Source organism: Balaenoptera musculus, chromosome 16, assembly GCF_009873245.2.
Source record: "Balaenoptera musculus isolate JJ_BM4_2016_0621 chromosome 16, mBalMus1.pri.v3, whole genome shotgun sequence".
Taxonomy (NCBI): domain Eukaryota; kingdom Metazoa; phylum Chordata; class Mammalia; order Artiodactyla; family Balaenopteridae; genus Balaenoptera; species Balaenoptera musculus.
In genome coordinates this window covers 7,791,111-7,813,447 of record NC_045800.1, presented here as the reverse complement: position 1 = coordinate 7,813,447, position 22,337 = coordinate 7,791,111, and the positions used below count along the sequence as shown (strand labels likewise).

Here is a 22,337-nt window from a genome sequence, read left to right as displayed (position 1 = left end):
TCTCTCTGCCCTTTGGCCTCCTCTCTCCCCTCTACTGTGCATTGTGTATCTGCATTAAGCAGCAACCAAACCTCCCCGTCGGCAAAAATAACTGCTCAACCATAAAGAGCAATATTTTCTAGCACCACCAAGACAACCCCTTAAAGATAACATACGCTTTTTTGGCGGGGGTGGGGAGCAGCGCACCACTCAGCACGCGGGATCTTAGTTCCCGACCAGGGATGGAACCCATGCCCCATGCAGTGGAAGGGCAGAGTCTTAATCACGGGACCGCCAGGGAAGTCCTGCATTCCTTCTTAATCTTGTAAGGGGCCAAAATGACCCATGACCCACTACTCACCAGATCGTGTAAGCTGTCAGTAATACATCATCTAGTGTACAGCCTTGTCTCAAAAAACTTATGTAAAACTGTTTTGACTACTTTTCTCTTTTTTAAATTTATTTATTTATTATTTATTTTTGGCTGTGTTTTGGTCTTCGTTGCTGCATGCCGGCTTTCTCTAGTTGCAGCGAGCGGGGGTTACTCTTCGTTGCGGTGTGTGGGCTTCTCATTGTGGTGGCTTCTCTTGCTGCGGAGCATGGGCTCTAGGTGCTCAGGCTTCAGTAGTTGTGGCACGCAGGCTCAGTAGTTGTGGCACGCAGGCTCAATAATTGTGGCTCACGGGCTCTAGAGCGCAGGCTCAGTAGTTGTGGCGCATGGGCTTAGTTGCTCCGCAGCATGCGGGATCTTCCCAGACCAGGGCTCAAACCCGTGTCCCCTGCATTGGCAGGCGGATTCTTAACCACTGCGCCACCAGGGAAGTCCCCGTTTTGACTTCTAACAGGCTGCGAAACAGTTCTCAGAGCTTTCTGAGAGGCTGTTCCCGCGTTATAATCCTTAATTTGGCTCGAATAAAATTTTCCGTTTCTTTCTTAGATAGACTGATTAATTTTTTCATCAAAAAGAGAATGACATAAACTTATAACTACTGACATAGAAAAGCATCCAAAATACTCTGTTCAGGTAAAAACAAACAAAGAAACAGAAACAATACCATGCAAAACAAGGATACTTTAATAAAAATGGTAAATATAGTACTAAAAGAGATTTTTATAGTTTGTTTTTCTAGAGATTACCAAAGAAACCAAAATGTTCTTAGAAAACACATGAAATAAATCAGGTAAGAACATTCTCAGAGGGCTTTAAAATGTGAGGTAATTGATAACACTGCAGTAATCACACACTGGTCCCAACGTAGACATTTTAAATATGAGCTTTATTTTAAATTTAAAGAAACACTGAAAATAAACACTTTATACAAATTATATCAAACACTTAAAACATAATCAGGAATGTTAAACAATAATTCTTAATTCAAAGTAATGACATTCATAGAATACATCTTGGTGCTAGCCAATATGGTGTTTACTTAAGTCTAGTATTTTATATAAGCTTAACCATTAATCCTTCCTAAAATTCAATGACTATGACTCAACTTTATGAGGTTAAGCTAATCTTCTATGCAATACTCTCCTATAACTTTTTCCAAATACAATTTATACCAGCAAGGAAATTATTAAAACATATATAAATTATGCTGAGGGGCTTGATTAAAAGGCTGTCTATATAGAGAGATGCATCTCAGAAAGCGCGCACGCGCGCACATGCACACACACACACACACACACACACACAAACACACATACACTTAATCGAATATAAGATGCCAGGACATTCTCTTAGTTATGTTACACAGCAAACTGCACGTTTATAAATGTCATTCTATTATGTATGAACTGAAAAACATATATTTTTTAAAAAGCCCTTGACATGGGGGAGTGGAATCTGCCTGCATTAAGTGCAGAAACGCAGAGCTGTATGAACTGCCTGTCTCCAGCTGGCTCCCAGGCACCACTGAAAACTGTCACCCTCAGAAAGACAAGATGGTCTTGTTAATGATCTCCACGGCCTCCAGAATCTCATCCTCCTTGATCACAAGTGGAGGTGCAAACCTGATGATATCACCGTGGGTTGGCTTGGCCAGAAGTCCATTATCTCGAAGTCGCAGGCACACCTTCCAAGCATCATAATCTAAAGAAAAACCGTCAAACTTGTATGCTGATCCAAGATAAACGTTGAAACATTCCCTTGCAGCGCGCATGGGCAAGGGCAGCCTGGCAAAACAGAATTCCCAGTACCTAACTCAAGAAACGCAGCTCTGAGTTGCAAGCTTGCTTTGTTCTTACTCTTAAAAATGAAGTTATTTTTCAGCAGTGGTCTGAATGGTATGATTAGACATGGTTTTTGTTAGTTCTTCGTAAGTGAAAAAGACCTAGCAGAAAACTTACATGCTAAGGCAGATGTAATTAATTACACGAGGAACCAATACAAAAAGAACTGGGGTATGACACAGATAACTAACTGGCATAGAATAAGCAATACTCAAAACGCAGTGAACACTACACATTCCTAACCTGGATTTGCTTTCTGAGCTGGCAGAACTAGACTCTCATCATTTTGACTCTCACGACCCTCAACCCCAGCTGCATCAGAATCACCAAAAGGGCCGCGGCCAGTGTCTGGGCCCCACTCCAGACCCATCAAATCCATATCTCTGCAGTGAGGCTAGGCTTGGATTAATTTGTTAAAAAGCTCCCCAGATGATTCTAAAATGCAGTCAAGGTTAAAATCACTGCTTTAAAAGGAAGGGTTAGGGCAAGAAAATCCAGCAAGGAATGCTTAAGGATTAGAAATGATGTGTTAGACACTAAACACTCAGTTAAGTGGCAGCTGGGGTTATTTTTATTATCAACATCATCATCATCATTCCTATTATCACTCCTGCTCCTACTACCTCTACTGATATGCAAAGTACGAAAGTGCGTGAGGAAAGGAGAGCGAAGAGGAAACGGGACTGCAAAGTGCTCTGTACAGACTTCCTAACAGAAAATAAACTGAAATCTCCAAGAACTGCATAAATAACCTAAGGCAGAATAACAAATGACTTAAAGAAAGGAAAATAGGTGAAATTAGTTATATGTGCCTTCACGTAGGAAAGAGCTATATTTTTAAGACCATTAATATAAATCAGGTAATAAGAGTATTAGGCAGAGCTTAAAAGACTTGGTCAATAGGAGGCCAGTCAACAGTTTCAAACAGAGGAAACCAACGACCAGATAAAATACCAAACGTGTTTTGAGCTCTTCCTATAACAGTAATATCTTGTAAAATATTTTGTCTCCGTACCTTTGGTTTCTCTAATAACAATAGCATTTAATAATCCTTTTCCTCTTACAGCCGTTACAATATCAGAAGGTAGCTTCATGAGTTCATTTCTCAAGATGACACCCATTTTCTCTGCATTTTCAGCAAGGTTTTCTTCTTCCAAAACCTATGTTTGAAGAGAAATTACACAAATGTTAAGATTGCCTTTTCTTTTACGTTGTTCTTTGGAGGGGAATGTGGACTATAAGCACAGGGAGAACGTGATCAGATAAAGACCAGAGCGGGGCTTCCCTGGTGGCACAGTGGTTGAGAATCTGTCTGCTAATGCAGGGGACACGGGTTCGAGCCCTGGTCCGGGAAGATCCCACATGCCGCGGAGCAACTAAGCCCGTGCTCCACAACTACTGAGCCTGCGCGTCTGGAGCCTGTGCTCCGCAACAAGAGAGGCCGCGATAGTGAGAGGCCCGCGCACCGCGATGAAGAGTGGCCCCCGCTTGCCACAACTAGAGAAAACCCTCGCACAGAAACGAAGACCCAACACAGCCATAAATAGATAAATAGATAGATAGATAGATAGATAGACCAGAGTAACTTAACTTTCATTTCTATTTTCCAAAGCCTATACCAGTTTGATTTCTAATCATCTGACATACGCTAGCTCAGACAGAGCCTTGCTTTAGTAAACCCATAATCAATCTGATTCTGTGGCAAAATAAGGATTAAAATTTGTTTAATGCAACTGATATATTTTCTTCTTAGGTGAATAAATCAATGGACTAAATATACTTTAACTTGTTAACTGCAATAGAGTTCCCTTTGTTTTTTTCCCTAAAAAGTCCATCCTCAGAGATAATAATTTTATGCCTTTTGTAGGCACTTGAGGAATAAGTCTAAAAGCATTCAAATCCACACTTGAACAACAACAAAAACAAAAAGCCACATGTGCTAAGCCAGAGGCTTCACAGGCCAGGCCCGGTCACAGAGTGAGAGTTCTGTGTGGACAGGCCAGGGCCTACGGGCCAAAAGCCCCAGGAGACTGCAAACCTGGGAAGCCCCCGGAGGATTCCCGTCTACTAGGCCAAGGTTAAATTACTTTTTGAGAATGCCTTGCCCCTAAACCGTTTCCTCTATACTTCATGTTCTGTAATACTCAGCAATCTTATTACATTTCTTATCACACCAGTGGGCTCAAACCTAAAAGGCACTTCAATGCTACCTCGAGGACTAGCTACTGTAGAGCTGCAATCAGTTTTTACCTCCAGGGCCGCGATGGCCACTCGGCAGCCCAGTGGATTGCCACCGTACGTTGAACCATGTTCCCCTGGTTTAATGGTCAGCATTATTTCATCGTCACACAACACTGCGGATACCTGAAAGACAGACACTTCAGTGCTGACCCAGTCTTTTCTCAGATGAACTCTTCTTATTCTTACCAGGAACACAAATATTTATGAACCTGATACTAAATTTGACATAAACTTTCAACCAACAAGTGCTACACATCTGCCACCTTAACTAGCAGTGACAAACTGAGTGATGCCCTAACATGTTCCAAGCACATCAGGCCACACTTCAATGGCACAGAATAGCATTTTGGAACTAAAAGAAGAAAGCTATTTCTGAAGTGATATACTATAGAATTCTTTCCCCTCTCAAGGTGAAATGCTTTGTTTAACTGTTTAGAAAACAATGTTCTGCACTATATATTCAGAGCCCTTTAGTCCATACCAATTGTTGGCTCTGAATAGCAAACCCAAGAAAAGAATTACAGTTAAACATTAATTTTTTCCAATCTCTACATTAATCGGTCATGGTTTTAAACAATTAGTAAGAGTATGTCTCTGAACCATGGGAAAAAGCATAAAGGTCTACAGGAGTACTTTTGGGATAAAATGTTTCCATCCAAAACAAATGCAGCAGAGCAAATCCCAAGGCACACTCAATTCTTCAGTTAAAATAACTAAGTGGGTCACCCCATGGAACTCTGAAATGTTTTTATTACATGTATTCCAGGTGACCTATATATATATCACACTAAGTAAAACCAAACCATCAGAAAGGCACTATTGTCATAGTCAGCTAATGTAAAAATATCTTAAGGATTCATGAGAATAGGGAAGAGAAAGGGAGGCTGAACATTGGACTTACAGGGTATAAACCACCAGAAAGTGCCTTTCCTAGAAGGACCATATCAGGTCTGACATTTTCGTGATCAACAGCCAGCCATCTACCAGTTCTGGCCAATCCTGTCTGTATTTCATCAGCAATAAACAGAACCTATTAGAAAATAACAAAACAGCATTAATTATCATTTTCATTTCCATAGGGAAATAGTGATCTTTATTTTACTCTTCCCTGCACAAATCTGTCATTCTGACATCCCCTCAGATTTGTGAGAACATTTTAATGACCCACACAACTTCAAAAGTGTCCTGTGAAAACCCTGCAGACACACAGTTATTCCCTGTGTCAGGCCACTCAGTCCCCAGAGGCCCATCTGCACTGTTCTACAAAGGGGTGAGGCACTTAGGCAAAGGGTTTTGTGGGGGGTTTCTGAACAAAACTACTCTCTGGGAATAAATTCCCTCGTTTATTCCACAACATTTATTAGTAAAGAGGGAGAGAGAGCTTAAATTCTGGAGCAAAGGGATACGACAGAGGGTTTGAGAAGGATCAGAGTACAGGTTGCCGGAGCAGAGAGGAAGGAACCGTGGTTAGGGCCCAGAAGTCTGCAGCTCTGCCAGGGCCCAGCCAGTATTAAGTTAGCTTCTTTGCAGCCTGCTGCTAGAAAGTTCTATCACCACTAGAAAGTTCTGCAGCTCTTAGAATGAAGTCTCCCTCTAGTGGAGAGGTGACGTAATCTTCGCATTTATCCTATTGGCCAAACCCTAAGAGAGGCAGGCAGGTGGGCAGGTGCACAGGTGGCTGACCTGGTGCTGGGTGCAGAGCTCTCGCACGCCCACAAGGTACCCTGGATCTGGAACAACGACGCCTGCTTCACCCTGAATTGGTTCCACCATGAACGCGGCAACGTTTGGGTCCTGAAGTGCACGCTACAAAAACAGCATGAAAATGTTTTTAGTAACTTCCTTTCAAACCTATGTGGAAATCTGAAATCACACAATGCGCATATTTTCCCACTAAGAATAAGTGTACAAATTAAGTTTTCACACTAACTTATATTCTGGCTTCAAAGTATAACTTTTTTTTTTTTTAAAGTTTTATTGATTGATTGCTTGATTGCTATGTTGGGTCTTCGTTTCTGTGCTAGGGCTTTCTCTAGTTGTGGCAAGCGGGGGCCACTCTTCATCGCGGTGCGCGGGCCTCTCACTATCGTGGCCTCTCTTGTTGCGGAGCACAGGCTCCAGACGCGCAGGCTCAGTAGTTGTGGCTCACGGGTCTAGTTGCTCCGCGGCATGTGGGATCTTCCCAGACCAGGGCGCGAACCTGTGTCCCCTGCATTAGCAGGCAGATTCTCAACCACTGCGCCACCAGGGAAGCCCCAAAGTATAACTTTTCTGACTGACATTCAATTACCAAAAGCTCTAAATACGTCAGCTTTAAGCTACTCCATCCTTTATTTTCTAATATATACTTAAATGTACTGTAAATAAAAGCTAATGAGGGACTTCCCTGGTGGCACAGTGGTTAAGAATCCGCCTGCCAATGCAGGGGACACGGGTTGGAGCCCTGGTCCGGGAAGATCCCACATGCTGCGGAGCAACTAAGCCCGTGCGCCACAGCTACAGAGCCTGCGCTCTAGAGCCCGTGAGCCACAACTACTGAGCCCACGTGCCACAACTACTGAAGCCTGTGCACCTAGAGCCCGTGCTCAGCAACAAGAGAAGCCACTACAATGAGAAGCCCATGCACCGTAATGAAGAGTAGCCCCTGCTCGCCACAACTAGAGAAAGCCTGCACGCAGCAACAAAGACCCAACACAGCCAAAAATAAATAAATAAATAAATAAATTTATAAAATTTAAAAAATAATAATAATGAAAGTGGCTTTTTAAAAAGCCATTAAAGGGAATTCCCTGGTGGTCCAGGGGTTAAGACTCTTTGCTTCCACTGCGGGGGGGGCACAGGTTTGATCCCTGGTCAGGGAAATAAGATCCCACAAGCCACGCAGCCAAAAAAAAAAAAAAAAAAAAAATTAAATAGATACATTAAAAGTGTATCTTTTTACTTTACAATTCTTCCACTTCATAATTTTAAAAAGCTGGCTGAATGGCTGAAAACTGCTTATTTTGTCTATTAAAGTAATTAACAGGTAATACCCAAGTTAATACTTATGCAGGAGATAAATCTAAAGCGGTTAGTTTGTTGTCAGGATTAGACCACAGAACCTGGTTTCCCCATGTTGGAAACTTGGAAACTAACTGACCATTACAGAGAACAAGTGTGAATCTAACTCTAATACAACAGATTCTCAGTACAATCATATATCTGTTTTTAATTCATACATTCAACAAATTTAAGTTCTATTTACTATGAACTAAAGCACCATGATGCTAAATGAAGTACCTCAAGAGCAGGCAGATCATTATATGGAATGATTTCGAAACCTGGCATAAATGGTCCAAAACCATCGTAACTGGTTGGGTCTGTGGAACTGGAGATAGCAGACAATGTTCTACCCCAAAAGTTTCCAGCTAGAAAGAAGAAATAAACAGTCATTATTTCAATCAAACCCCCCAATGTAATAAGCACTGTTCCCCCCAAAATGCCCTAAAAAGCTTGATTTTCAAAAAAGCAAGGGTTTGCTTTAGAGAGCTTCCAGTGAGCTCATTTGTTTAAACAAAATCTGATACTAAACACCCTGGTTCATATGACTGAGGTCTGGCCTTGCAATTACTATTTTAGGCACTTCTCTACTGAGCCTCGGAAGTGTAATATATAGCCCCTAAGGATAGGTATTTGTCTTTTCTTTCAGTAATCCCAAACCCTAACAAGTGAAGCATTCAATGCATGTTTTTCTAGAGATGGCTTTTCTAGACACATTTATTATAGCGATATGAGAAAGACACTACCCTTCATAGAGAATTGGCAGTTTTCCTTTTAAAAATCCAACACTACAGGCTAACTATTCAATAGAATGAATTTTAAATTTCATTTGGATAGAATATCCTCAAGCAGTCCAAACACTTTCAATTTGCCTTCCTTGCTGTTGTAAGTTGTTATGTGCTAAAAGACAGACATCTGCCTCTGTTCAGGAACAATTTTTACCCATTAATTTATTTCATTAATAATTTGAGGACTGATTAATAATGTCAGGCACTGTTCTAGGTGTCAGGGGTAGAATGACGACTGGCAAGCTCCCTGCCCTCAAGGAGCTTCTATGCTAATAAGGAAGAAACACCTCAACGTAAACTAGTGAAGCAAATGCACAACATAATTGCGATGTGGTTAAACCCAAGGAAGCAAAGAAACAGTAGAATAAGAGAGGCTTGGAGGGTCTCCCACGTGTTGTGTTTTGTTTTGTTTTTTAATATCTTCCCACCACTTCTGCCAGCAGCAACTCAAATAACCCAGTACTGAATTATTCTAAGTTGGCTTCAAAGCATCCATAAATACTACCCTTGCAAAGCCTCTCTCAGCTATGAGTACTACGAATAATCCCCACTTGCCTTGTCCACAAGCAACAGCATATTGATTCTGCCCAGACTTAAGACAAAACGCACACTAGACCATAAGCCTATTTGCTCTCCTGCATCGGCCTCAGGAGTCTCACGCCCCGCAGCTTACCCTGCAGTATAAGGGATGTGCAGCTGGGGACAGTCTTCTGTCTCCACCCACTGTCTCACCAGCTTCTTTCAACACCTGGGTGAAACACCTTTGCACCCTGTGCTAATGTGAGAGAGACTGCACACAGTCTGTAAGAACGAAATCACCAGAAATGCCATTTTTGTTTGCAAGAGACAGCTTTGTTGTCCTACAACTAAGGCACAAGATTCCAAAATGGCAGACCACAGAGACTTCGGAAACAGGAATCTGTCACCCCCACCCCCAAACACCAACTACGGCTGGCCATTAGATGAACTCTGGATTCTGTTATATTATGGGGTTTATATAATTTAACTGCGTGTATCCCCAAGGCAAAATATTTAATGATTTCAACCATCACAAAAATGAATCTTGATCATGTGCAGTGACAAACTTACCCATACTTTATGTTTTAAAAAATTAAAATCAGAGCTTTAAAAAAAAGTCAGAACCTATCCATTGACCATCATTATCAAGATCCCCAAAGTCAGTCTATATGGATAATCTGGATTAACTGTTGGTCTCCCCAATCAGAATTCAAGTCATTCCTCTCAACCATTCACGGAAATATACCCAGGGCAACTCCAGCCCTCCTCTTCCAGCAGCTTCTAATGACATGATACAGTAATCCTCAAATACTAAGATTCAATCATCGGATCATACCTAGGACATGGCCCCACCTGAACACAACCCAACGTCAACAACCTCACAAAAGTGCTCCATCGGCAAGGCCGTCTAATTAACCAGAAAACTGCTATGAAAAAAATCAGATAAGCAGATGGGAAACAAATCATACAGTCACTCATTTTAGGGAAGGAGGAGTAGGGAGTTATTTCGGAGAGAAAAATCCCACATATGAAGAAATACTTGGAAATAAACCCAAGAAAAGGAAATCCTTCCATTTTTATGAAACATTCAACAATTAACATACATGAGGCAAACATATCTGAAATATTTCATCAGTAAATTAAAATGGTAACTGATATTGAACGTTTCGATCACAGCAGTTAATGGTGAATTTCACATACCTGCAAAAACAATCTTTGCTTTGTATTTCGGGATCCCCTTCACGGTATATCCCCATCTACGAGCAAGTTTGCAAGCAGTCTCTCCAGCCTCCACTCCTACCAAAAGAGAACATCTCTCAGTTTTAAAAAATGTTTTAAACTATCGGAAAATTATAAGATTTTCTCGGCTATTTAACAAAAAAAAAAAAAAAAAAAAAAAAAGGAAGTACTTACCTGTATTCATGGGAAGAACTTTGTGGTAGTTGAAAAGTTTGGTGACATACTCTTCGTATTCACCGAGCACGTTATTGTAGAAGGCCCTAGATGTTAAGGTCAATTTGTCCGCCTGACTTTTCAAAGCATTCACAATCTTTGGATGACAATGCCCTTGGTTGACAGCACTGTAGGCACTCAGAAAGTCAAAATATTTTCTGCCTTCTAAATCCCATACATAAATACCTAAAATATATAAGGAAAATAACTCCAGAAAAATGACTACATTACATAAAGTTCAAAGACTAAGACTGCTAGCCAGGGACTTCCCTGGAGGTCCAGTGGTTAAGACTCTGCGCTTCCACTGCAGGGGTCACGGGTTAGATTCCTGGTCGGGGAACAAAAAAAAAAAAAAAAAAAAACTAAGACTGCTAGTCAGCCCTCTGAATACCTACATATGAACCTTTAGTTAACACAGAATTGTGGTTAAGGCATGTTTTAGCTCAAGCATAATAAACTTTGGTTTATAAGGAATTATATTGTATCTGCCCAGCTTCAAATTACACATTTAACAAAACCAGCATAACAAGGAACTTCCCTGGTGGCACAGTGGTTAAGACTCGGAGCTCCCAATGCAGGGGGCCGGGGCTCAATCCCTGGTCAGGGAACTTGATCCCACACGCATGCCACAATTAAGAGTTCCCATGCCACAACTAAGTAAGCCCGCGAGCTGCAACTAAGGAGCCCGCCTGCTGCAACAAAGACCCGGCACAACCAAATTAATTAATTAAATAAATAAATATAAAAACAAAAAAACACCATTAAAAAAAAAAACCGCATAACAAGAAGAGATTTTATAACTCTGGAGTGAAACCTTTATTCCTGGAAAACTGGAACCTTTATTCCTGGAAAACTGAAGTTTGGAATTTAAAGCTGGAATTTAAAGGAAGAAGTTATGCATAACATAAAAATCACAATTGGTTGACTGTAAAAACCAACAGAATGGGAAAAAATATTTCCAAATCATATATCTATCTAATAAGGATCTAGTATCCAGAACTCCTACAACTCAACAACAAGACATACAACCCAATTAAAAAATGGGCAAAGAACGTGAACGGACATTTCTCCAAAGAAGGTATACAAATGACCAACAAGCACATGAAAAGATGCTGAATATCATCAGTCATCAGAGAAATGCAAACCAAAACCACAATGATAGCATTTTACGCCCACTAGGATGGTTATTTTCTTAAAAAGGAAAACAAGAATTGACAAGGATGTGGAGAAATTGAAACTCTCATATATCACTAGTTGGAATGTAAATGGTGCAAGAGCTGTTGAAAACAGTTTGGTGGTTCCTCAACAAGTTAAACATAAACTACCATATGACCCAGCAATCCCACTCCTAGGAAGAAGGGGAAAAAAAAAGAAGTGGAAGACAGGTGTTCAAACAGAAATGTGTACACCAATGCGCACAACAGCAGTATTCGAAATAGCCAAAAAGTGGAAACAACCCAAACATTCATCAACTGATGAATGGACAAACATGTGGTGTATCCATAAAATGAATATAATTCAACCATAAATAGCAATGAAGTACTAATGCATGCTACAACATGGATAAACCTTGAAAACATTGTGCTAAGTGAAAGAAGCCAGACACAAGAGGTCACATATTGTCTGATTCCATTCATATGAAATATCCAGAATAGGCAAATCTATAGAAACAGAGAACAGATTGGTAGCTGCCAGGTTCTAGGGGAAGGAAGGAATGGGGAGTGACTGTTTAATGTGTATGGCGTTTCCTTTTGGGATAATAAAAAAACTTCTAGGACGAGCTAGAGGTGATAGTTGTACAACATTGTAAAGGTACTTAATGCCACTGAACTGCATGGTTAAAATGGTAAATTTTATGTCATGTACATTTTACAACAATTTTTTAAAGTTGATCATAGATATTAAAATGTATTAGGGGCTTAACACCTAATTTTTACCATGTACTTAACATACTGTGGTAGGTGCTTTTGTCCCTTATCTTATCAAAAACCCCCTATGAGTGTTACCATCCCTGTAGTACAGAGTAGGTGCTTAGATTATAACTAGCCCCAGCTGGCACACATCAACCAGGACTCGAACCCAGGCAGTCAGATTCTAGACTGCACTCTGCTACTGTAAGTAAAGAATACTTTTGCAAACCAAACTGCTTCCAATTTTGTAATACATAAACCTAGATTTTCATTTGTTCAGAAGGAGCTTTATCTATACTACAGTACTGGTCCCAAGTAAAAAATACAGGCAAATGATTAAAATGTTTAATACTCTTATGCATCATCTTCTGGCCAAAAGCTAAGTAATAAACTCTGGCTTTATTTGGTTATGGTTGTTATTTCAAAATGTGGATTAAATCACCATTTGGCAACAATCAGTAATCATTTATTCAGGTAAGAATCATTAATGGATGCTAAAAGTGGGAGCAAAAATTTGATGAGTAACAGGATATTTGCAGTCTCAAATCATGTCTCCACAAGACATTTAAAAGGGAAAAATAGAACTTTACAATGGAGAAGCCTGGCAGACACTACCTGACCAGTCAACCCCAAATTGAGGTTTATACTAAAAATTATTGGCCTGTACTCTTCAAAAATATCAAGGTCAAGAAAACAAAGACTGAGGAATTGTTCTGGATTAGACTAAACAGACCTGAAAACTGAATGCAACCCAGGATCTGAGATTTTCTTTTGCTACTCAGGACAACCAGTGAAATCTGGATCAGGGCTGTAGATTAGAGAATAGTGCTGTGTCAATGTTCATTCCCTGATCTTGATAATTACACTCTGTTATGTAAGAGAAAGTCCTTGTGTTTCAGGAAAGGCACACTAAGTATTTAGGGGTAAGGAGGCATCTTGTCTGCAACTTCCTCTCAAACAAGTTCAAGGAAAAAAAATGTATTGCGTATGTGTGTCTGGAGAGAAAAAGAAGATTAAGCAAATGTGGTAAAACGGTTAGCGCTTGGGAAATCTGGGTGAAGAGTAAAAGAAAAATTTAGATACTACTGTTGCAGCTTTTAAGTCTAAAATTATGCCAAAATAAAAGCTAAAGGAAAAAATGACAGCAATATTCCAGTACTTTCTTTATGTATCATACATTCCCTCCTGGCAAGGCCCATCATGACTGCAGTCCCCACAGTACCTAACACAGCAAGCACCAGACACTCAAACATGCTGAGTTAACCGTATCTGCAATACAGAAATTAAATGCATCTGGAAAAATGTATAGTGAGAAAATATAAAAGCAACTTTTACAAAAATGTAAAGCAAGTAAAAGGGGCGGGGGTGGGAAGGGTTGGAACATACCTTTCCCTCTCTCCAGGGCTACAGGTAAAGGGTGGTAGTTGTGGGCACCATATTTAGATTCCCGTTCAAAAATGTAATCAGAGGATGGAGGGCCTTGGACTGTTTTTTTAGTTGCAACCGATGTAGCAGAAGCCACTGAAGAATGAACTCCACGAAGGACAGCAACAGTCTGCAAACGTGCTAGTTTGGAAAACATGATGTCCTTCAAGTAGGAATATCACCAACCTGTCCAAAGAAAAGAGAAGGCGTAGAGAATAAGAACCTCCCAAGAGCAGACAGATGTCAACTCATGAACTATGTGTTGAACATTTACCAAAGAATCAGAAAAATAAAGAGACAACTAAGGTGATAACTGTAAATGGAAAGTAACCCTTAAAAATTGTATTTAGGGCTTCCCTGGTAGCGCAGTGGTTGAGAGTCTGCCTGCCAATGCAGGGGACACGGGTTCAAGCCCTGGTCTGGGAAGATCCCACATACCGCAGAGCAACTAGGCCCGTGAGCCACAACTACTGAGCCTGCGCGTCTGGAGCCTGTGCTCTGCAACAAGAGAGGCCGCGATAGTGAGAGGCCCGCGCACCGCGATGAAGAGTGGCCCCCGCTCGCCGCAACTGGAGAAAGCCCTCGCACAGAAACGAAGACCCAACACACCCAAAAATAAATAAATAAATTTATTTTTAAAAAAATGCTAGCCCTTACAGTTAAAAAAAAAAATTGTATTTAAATTTTTAATTAAAAAACTAAAATAAAATGAAAAAACAAAAAAGAGAACTAAGACAACCACTGTCTTTGGGGAGCTTGAAGGCCAACAAAGGGAACAAGTATATGAACATTGACATTAAACCCCAACAAGTGGGATGTGCACAAAGTGCTCCGGGCTAGAAGTCTAAGAGAACAAGCAAGAACGATAAAAAGCAGAAGGGCTTTTACTTTTCACGAACACCCTTCTGTACCACCTGACGGTCTCTGGGGCAGTCAGGCAAGGCTGAACAGCACAGGGCCTAAAGAGCTGAACAACCATTCAAAAGGTATTTATGCGGGGGTGTAAGACTCTCTCAGCTGGATCGCAGATTAGAGCCCAGAGGCGGCAGAGACCAAATCAGAGAAGTCGGCTGCCCAGGGGGTAGTCATGGGGGAGGCGACAGAGGGATTGAGAACTACTTTGCATATCTACTTGGCCCTTGTGTAAAGAGTGAGAAAATTAGGGAAGAATTTGGTTTCTACAAAGATAACAGGGACCATCCTAAAGCAAAAACAATAGAGGTGGGGAGGAAAAAGTGATTTCTTGGGGGATGGGAAAGGCTTTTTAAGTTTAAAGACAGCAACTACAAAAGGTAAAATCAGTTATTTAGCCACAATTATCTAAAATTTCTATAGGTCAAAATTATCATAAACAAAGGTGAAAGGTAAAAAGATGGGGAAAAAAGTTTTTTCATTTATAACAAATAGCCTTTGAAGAGCTTTTACAGTTAAGTGAAACAGACCAAAAACAAAACAAAACATATGAGATGAAAAGGTACAACTCCCAAGAGAAACCATCTACTCTGCTAGGATGGCTGTTTCTATAAAATTAATCCCCAGAAAAAACTGCACCACAAAAGCAACTATTTAAATGAGAAAAAGGCAATTAGGAGCTAGAGAACATCAAACTGTTGATACAACGAGCTAAAAAGTTTAGTAATAAATCCTAAATATCACTGAGCAAACTGGCATTTATTCAAATCTATTTATATATTATTTCAGCTGCACAGCTTCTCTCATCCCACCAGCACCAGCCCTAGAAGCAGCCCTCACCACAGTGCTTCACACGGCTACATAACCATTAATAGTCATAATAAGCCATGAAGTACAGACTGAGCCACAGAAGAAACTAAGAATAACAAGGAAATTGGGGGAAATACAGAGCAATGATGTCGGGGGAGGGGGGAATGTTTTTTAAAGATACATTCAAGATGAGTGGAAAGTTGCCAAACACTAGGCATACTTAATATGTCTATACTTATTTTTTAAAAAGACTAGTTAACTCATGTTTCAACAGAACTCTATTAATGACACGTCAGACCAAGCAATATCTCCCAGCACTCAGTCTGAGCTGCCCAATTAGCAAAACCTAATACTTGGAGTTTGGCTTGCTTCCCTTTCAACTTGGCACTACCCAGTAAATCCAGTATGTTCAGGAATCTGCTACACAAAATTCAGCACTCTGGTTTGCCAAGACCCACCAGCTAACCCTTCTTCCCACAGTTCAGATTAGAATACAGATTTTTAACCTGAGATCCAGGGACGGTCTTCAGAGGGTCCAATAACTACTGAAATAAAGTGCAGAATTATATGCATAAGTGCATTTTTTTAAGAAGAAGGTCCCTAATTTCCACCAGATTTTATTTAAAAGAATTACGTATTAACAACAAAAATGTTACATAAGAATCATTACACTGGAGATAGCCGCTAGCAAAAATACAAAAATTCTAGTTACACTACACAGAACTTCCCCAAAATACTAAGTCTAAAACATTGATTTTAAGTCTATTTCTTGAGTAGAGACTCAGTAAGAATTAATGCTCTGTTTGACCAACTAAAAAGTTAAAACAACACATTAATTTTTGCCTTGATCAAATTAGCAGTAATACACAGAGCTACTTAGATATACTTTAAACTGAAACACTTTCTGAAAAGAACCGTAACCATAATAAAAGCCTTAGAAATGTTTGTGCTCTAAGACCACTAATTTCACTCTCAAGATTCTATCCTAAAGAAACACTCAGGAACGTAGCAAAACATTCATACATAAAAGATGCTTGGGGCTTCCCTGGTGGCGCAGTGGTTGAGAATCTGCCTGCTAATGCAGGGGACACGGGGTCGAGCCCTGGTCTGGGAAGATCCCACATGCCGCGGAGCAACTAGGCCCGTGAGCCACAATTACTGAGCCTGCGCGTCTGGAGCCTGTGCTCCGCAACAAGGGAGGCCACGATAGTGAGAGGCCCGCGCACCGCGATGAAGAGTGGTCCCCGCTTGCCGCAACTAGAGAAAGCCTTAGCACAGACACGAAGACCCAACATAGCAATCAATCAATCAATCAATCAATCTTTAAAAAAAAAAAAAAAGATGCTCAACTATATGAGAACGGCTCAACATAATCACATACATAATATATTGTCATTTAAAATCACTAGTTTTTAATGACATGGAGAGATGTTTTAGGATATGTTTAAGTGAAGAAAATAAAATCATGTTCAACTCTACAAAAAATACTATACACAAGGAAGTTCACTGTGGTTATCTTTCTACTGTTCTATATTTTCCACGTTTCCTAATGATCAAGAATTACATTTATAATCACACAACACTGTAAATCAACTATATTCAATTAAAAAAAGAATCATATTTATTATCAGAAAAAGTTATTAAAAATGAAACTGAATGTCTGCCTAGGTTGTCACATTAGACAAAGAGAAAGCTTAGCAACAAAGAAAACCAAAGTAAGAGAAAAAGAAAGAGTTTTGAGAAGCTTTGAGAAAACAGATTGCGAAGGTGGCCAAACAGCTCAGCTGGGAGTAGTGAAAAGAAAGGCATAAGTCACTAACCCTGGAAGTGCAGCCTGGATGGATTACAGCAATTAGGTCTTAAATGTCGTCTCTTTCTAGGGGGCAGGGTCAAATTCTAAAATAAAAACTATTCTCTATGATTTTGCTATCAAGGTCTACAGCTCTGTGACTTCATTAGAACCTGGCAGAGAGGTACTAAAAAAATTTTTTTTTAATTAAAAAAGAGAGAGGTATTAAAAAAATACTAAAAACTCTCTAAACAGCATCTTTTAAGTTAATTAACAGGTTGACACAATATTGTGAGTGAAAGGAATCTTTGAAATTATCTAAATTCAACATTTTCATTTTACACATTTGCTCAGCTCATTCGCAAAAGAAATGGGACAAAATTTCCATTTATATGCCAAGTTCAGGCAGTCTTATTAAAATATAACTACACTGTGGACTTCCCTGGTGGCGCAATGGTTGAGAATCCGCCTGCCAATGCAGGGGACACAGGTTCGAGCCCTGGTCCGGGAGGATCCCACATGCCGCGGAGCCACTGGGCCCGTGCGCCACAACTACTGAGCCTGCGCTCTAAAATCCGCGAGCCACAACACAACTACCGAGCCTGCACGTCACAACTACTGAGCCTGCGCTCTAGAGCCCACGAGCCACAACTGTTGAGCCCACGTGCCACAGCTACTGAAGCCTGCATGCCTGGAGCCCGTGCTCTGCAACAAGAGAAGCCACCATAAAGAGAAGAATGCGTACGGCATAGAAGAGTAGCCCCTGCTGGCTGCAACTAGAGAAAGCCCGCGCACAGCAATGAAGACCCAACGCAGCCAGAAATAAAATAAATAAAAATAAATAAATTTTAAAAATATATATATATAATATATATATATATATAAAACTACAACTTACTAACAAAAGAGTAACATCCAAAACATTACTAATACTCGTACTTAATTAAGGTTTTTAAGGTGAACTCTGAATATTTAATTTGAGGGGTCCTGTTGTCCGATGCATCAGATGCACTAGGGCCCTGTAGGCACATTTCTATTCAAAAACCTTCTGGGTTCAAGCTACTGTGCGTGGCACAACACAAGAAATACTAGAACAGAATTAAGGAGGGCTTAAACCAGCCAACATCAACAATTTCCCCTTCCAGAAAGGCCTGGAAAACCAGGAGAGGAGAGAGTAAGCTCCTCAGCGTTTGGAGATTAGGATGTAAATTCTAGCTGAGGCTATTAAGAGTAACTATTTGGATGATTTTGTCAATTTTTTTTTTAGCTTCAATGTCCCCATTTGCAAAATGAAGTTGAAGCCATTCAAGGCCATTACTGAGGATTAAATGAGATCGTTTTAGAGCACCAAACTTAGCACAAAATAGCCACTCAGTTAGTTCCCTCTTAAATTCATAAGGGAGTTAGCCAATTTCTGCAATATAAAAAAAAAACAGTGCCAGGGTTTCTTTTTTAACTGCAGCTTTTGTTCTTCTAAAAAATTTTTTCTATTGAAAAAAAAAATTATAAACACAAGAAAATGATCTACAGTTCCATATTTAGGAGGTAACCATTAACCTTTAACTTTTTTCTATGCATAAAAACTATACACATTGGCTTTTCACCCTTCCCTAGGGAATTTACCACATTAGACCTTCTGAAGGCTCCCAGGACCCTTGCACAGATTTTTGTCACAGGCCCTAACACTTCAGGACACTTGTTTTCACACCTGTCCCCTTACTAGAATCCTACTACGCTCCTTAAAAGGACAGTAATAAAATTCGCTTTGCATCCCCAGAACCTAGCCCAGGTTTGGGGATTCCTTGTCTGTCAAATAAACAAGGTCATTCCTAAACAGACTTAGGACTTGCGAGGGAGTCAAGGCAGTGACAAATAGCAAGGCCATCCAGAGAGATGATTAAATCACCCACTCCTAACAGACAGAACTGAGTCTAACTCTAACAGGAGGCTACCATGACATCAACAAGAATGATCTTTCCATCAGGAGTTCACTTCATTAGATCATTTCACTCCAGGCTGTGCATTTAACTTAGGCCCACACTCGGGTCCTGGAGAAGAGGACAAATTGTTATTGACAGCAAAAATTTTAACACTGAATGTTTTCAGTAATACAATTAACAAGGTCCTTCTTCAAGCTACTATTGGCCAATCTAATCCATCCTATCTAGACTAGAACATACCTAAAATAGAATTCCATAAAATGCTGCATTTTGAAGAGTTAATTTAGCATACACTTATGAAATACTATTTTTTTATATCACTCTAAAAGAAAAACCAGCATTAAATTCATCAAAAAGCCACTTAAAATATTCCACTTGAGGAATAAATTTGGTTTTACTACATTTGTCAAATATTTACCTTTCTTGAGGCAACCATTCAAAAGTACACTCCTTTTTGGAAAGTTCTGCCAACAAAAGTTTTTTGGCCTTTTTTTTTTTTTTTTTTTTTTTACATAATCTGGCTCAAAGTCAGCTTAAGTGCGCCACCGGCAAACACCTTAAGCATTACTACTGAAAAAGGATTGGCTCCATTAGATCATTCCCTCCACACACCTCCAAAATCCACTCATCACTATTTTTAAATGTAGATTTCACCCATCCCCAGGAACTCAGGAAAGGGCATCAAATATGCCCACAAGTAACTGTAATAAAGGCAGAGAGTGGGGGTGGAAATACAAATATAGCCTCTTTGAGGAAAAAAACGTCTTTTCAAGAATTTTTACCATTCAAAGTTATACTGGGTTTGGGACTTCCCTGGTGGCGCAGCGGTTAAGAATCCGCCTGCTGATGCAGGGGACACCGGTTCGCTCCCTGGTCCGGGAAGATCCCACATGCCCGTGTGCCACAACTACTGAAGCCCACGCACCTAGAGCCCGTGCTCTGCAACAAGAGAAGCCACCGCAATGAGAAGCCTGCACACCACAATGAAGAGTAGCCCCTACTCGCCGCAACTAGAGAAAGCCGGTGTGCAGCAACAAGGACCCAATGCAGCCAAAAATAAATAACTTTATTTTTTTTTTAAAGTTATACTGGGTTTTTTGGGGAGCAGATTCAAAACTTATCTTGAACACCATGGAAAAACTGCAAACCCAAAACAATAAGCTTTATTATTTAGATCTTGTTCTTATTAAAAGATTTTACGTTCCTACTTGGACCTTTTTCATAGTCAGGAACTAGATTCTCTGAAGACGGTACCAGGATGTTTTAATGAAAGAAGTCTGTTGTTTCTTTCAGATGAGTAAGATGAAGAATTTGGATTACATACCTAAAGAACAGCTCCAAATTCAAATTGAGAGAACTAGTTTACCTACAGAAACTCTTACTCTTAGAAATCCGAAGATTCAGAATTGAGAACCTGGAGTTTAGTCATTTCTTAAAGCCACTTCATTCCAAAGTCACTCCTCCGTCTTTTCCGCCTTAATTTATCACCTTATCAAAGAGGTAAAACTGAACACCAAGAAGGTAAGAGATACAGTGAGAAAGGGAGGAGGCTGTGGGTCACGGAGCACAAATGTCCCAATGAAATCAACCAGAATGTATTTATGCTCAGCGCTGTTGGCAAAGAAACTCGAGGGAGGAAGTCTTCGTGCTGAAAGCCCTGTTGACCCCAATCCCCTGACACCATGCAATTAAACCTGCACGTTACTGTAAGGTAAGGCTCTACTTCTGACTTTTTTATTTGGACAAAGGCTGGAAGGGAAAAGAAGATAGGTTGGGGGAGGGGAGAGATGGGCAGGTAGGCTGCAGGGCCAAGGAGCTGCCCGGAAGGACTCGAACCCAGTCTCGATAGTCGGCGCCGCCCCCGGAGGCAAAAATTTACCGTTTACTGAGCAGTCCCGCGTGTCCAGAATGCGCTCTCCTGGCCGACGTCAGGAACACAGCGTGCTCGCGGGGCCCACAGCCCCGGTCCCACGCGCCGGCGCCCTAAAGGCTTCCTCCCCGGAAACCCAGAGGCGCCCGAGAGGCTCAGGGTCAAGGCGCAGAAACCCCGGGGCCCCTGGGGCCGCGGCACGGGTTCGTGAACTGCGGGCCGGGAGAGCAGAGCGCCCGCCCCCATGGGCCGCGCGCCGAGGGGCCGGCCCGGCTCCGCCCGCTCGGGCAGGCGGAGGTGCCACATCCACAGCCTCTCTCTCCCTGCCTCCCTCGCCCGCTGCTCCCTGCCGAGATGCGCCGCGCCCCTGCCCGCCCGGATTGCGTGCGGGCCGGCTGCTCTCCGACCCGCGATACCCCAGTGCCCACCGCCGGCAGCGCAAACCTGCTGCGGAGGCGGAGCCTGCCTGCCGGTCAAGGCCCAGCACGCCCCCTTAGCCGGCTCCCTCCAAACCCGGGACTGGAGCCGCCCACGCCAGCCCCCCGAACCGCCGTGGCCCGGGGCGCCGGGAACCCACCCGAGCCCCGGCCCCGCGGCGCCTGCGCGGATACCTGGCGATACCTCGGAGGTCAGCCCGGGACACGCGGCGTCAACTGAGCAACTGCGGCGATGGCGACACGTCACAGACCTTAAGATGAGGCTTCTGCCCCGCCCCCGGGACGCCCTCGCTTCCCATTGGCTGGCGGCGGAGGGCTGAGCACCAATCGCCGTGGGCCCGCCCTCCGCCCCGCCGCTGCGCATCCCAGACTCCTACTGGGACCGCAGGTTCGAGCCCCTCCCGCGCCCTCAGGGCCGAGCTGTTCCGGGCCGCCATCGGCTCAGTGCGTTCGGGCGCCTGCCTAGAGAGTGCCTTTCCCTCGGTCGCTCACTGCCCTCCCTTTGTTGGTGGGAAAACAAGGTCCGAAGGGATGAAACGTTGGTTGGGCCCCCGCCTCGCGGGGCTGGACGGCAGGCTGGACTTCCAGCCCTGCGTTCCCCGGCCGCGCTCCCAGGCCTTTGCCTGGCAGAGCCTTACGTGTGCGCCGCGCCAGCCCATCCCGGCCCCAGGCAGAGTCGCGCCCACCATGTTCTTGAACCCTGGTGTGCTGTAGTGCTGTTGCGCTTCTGAACCCATCTACGTAAGTCATCACTGCAGTGGAAAACACACTGTCCACCTCCTCGTGGTTGCTGGCAGATACTGAAAGGATGGCAACACACTCTGTAAGTTTGTCTGCGGCGCCCTCCACAACCCGTTAGAAACGCAGAACTGAGAATGGATAGGCCAGTATAACCTCATTTTAGAATCATGAGGGAGGGCGTCCCTGGTGGCGCAGTGGTTAAGAATTCGCCTGCCAATACAAGGGACATGGGTTCGAACCCTGGTCAGGAAAG

At 42.2% G+C, this 22,337-nt stretch overlaps 1 protein-coding gene across 4 annotated transcripts; it reads right to left on the bottom strand.

Moving 5' to 3' along the window:
• Positions 1–1,235: 1,235 nt before the first annotated feature.
• Positions 1,236–21,600, bottom strand: OAT (ornithine aminotransferase). 4 transcript variants are annotated; one of them, XM_036828816.1, is made up of 10 exons: positions 21,518–21,600; positions 13,547–13,771; positions 10,212–10,436; positions 9,999–10,094; positions 7,732–7,859; positions 6,136–6,258; positions 5,354–5,482; positions 4,462–4,575; positions 3,227–3,371; positions 1,236–2,071 (listed from the first exon to the last, which is right to left on the bottom strand). In XM_036828816.1, the coding sequence occupies exons 2-10, from the start codon at positions 13,740–13,742 to the stop codon at positions 1,911–1,913; spliced, it is 1,317 nt and encodes a 438-aa protein (XP_036684711.1). In that variant the 5' UTR covers positions 13,743–13,771; positions 21,518–21,600; the 3' UTR covers positions 1,236–1,910. The 4 variants fall into 4 exon arrangements, with proteins under 4 accessions (XP_036684711.1, XP_036684713.1, XP_036684714.1 ...); XM_036828818.1 differs by having other exon boundaries at positions 21,528–21,599; XM_036828819.1 differs by lacking the exon at positions 21,518–21,600 and adding an exon at positions 21,484–21,503.
• Positions 21,601–22,337: the final 737 nt, after the last annotated feature.

Excerpts from the sequence above, each read along its gene's own strand:
- OAT (XM_036828816.1), bottom strand. The coding sequence starts at position 13,742 with ATGTTTTCCAAACTAGCACGTTTGCAGACTGTTGCTGTCCTTCGTGGA. Across the intron at positions 6,259-7,731 it reads ATGATCTGCCTGCTCTTGAG|CGTGCACTTCAGGACCCAAA; the intron begins GTACTTCATTTA and ends CTGTTTTTGTAG. Across the intron at positions 5,483-6,135 it reads AGCTCTGCACCCAGCACCAG|GTTCTGTTTATTGCTGATGA; the intron begins GTCAGCCACCTG and ends ATTTTCTAATAG.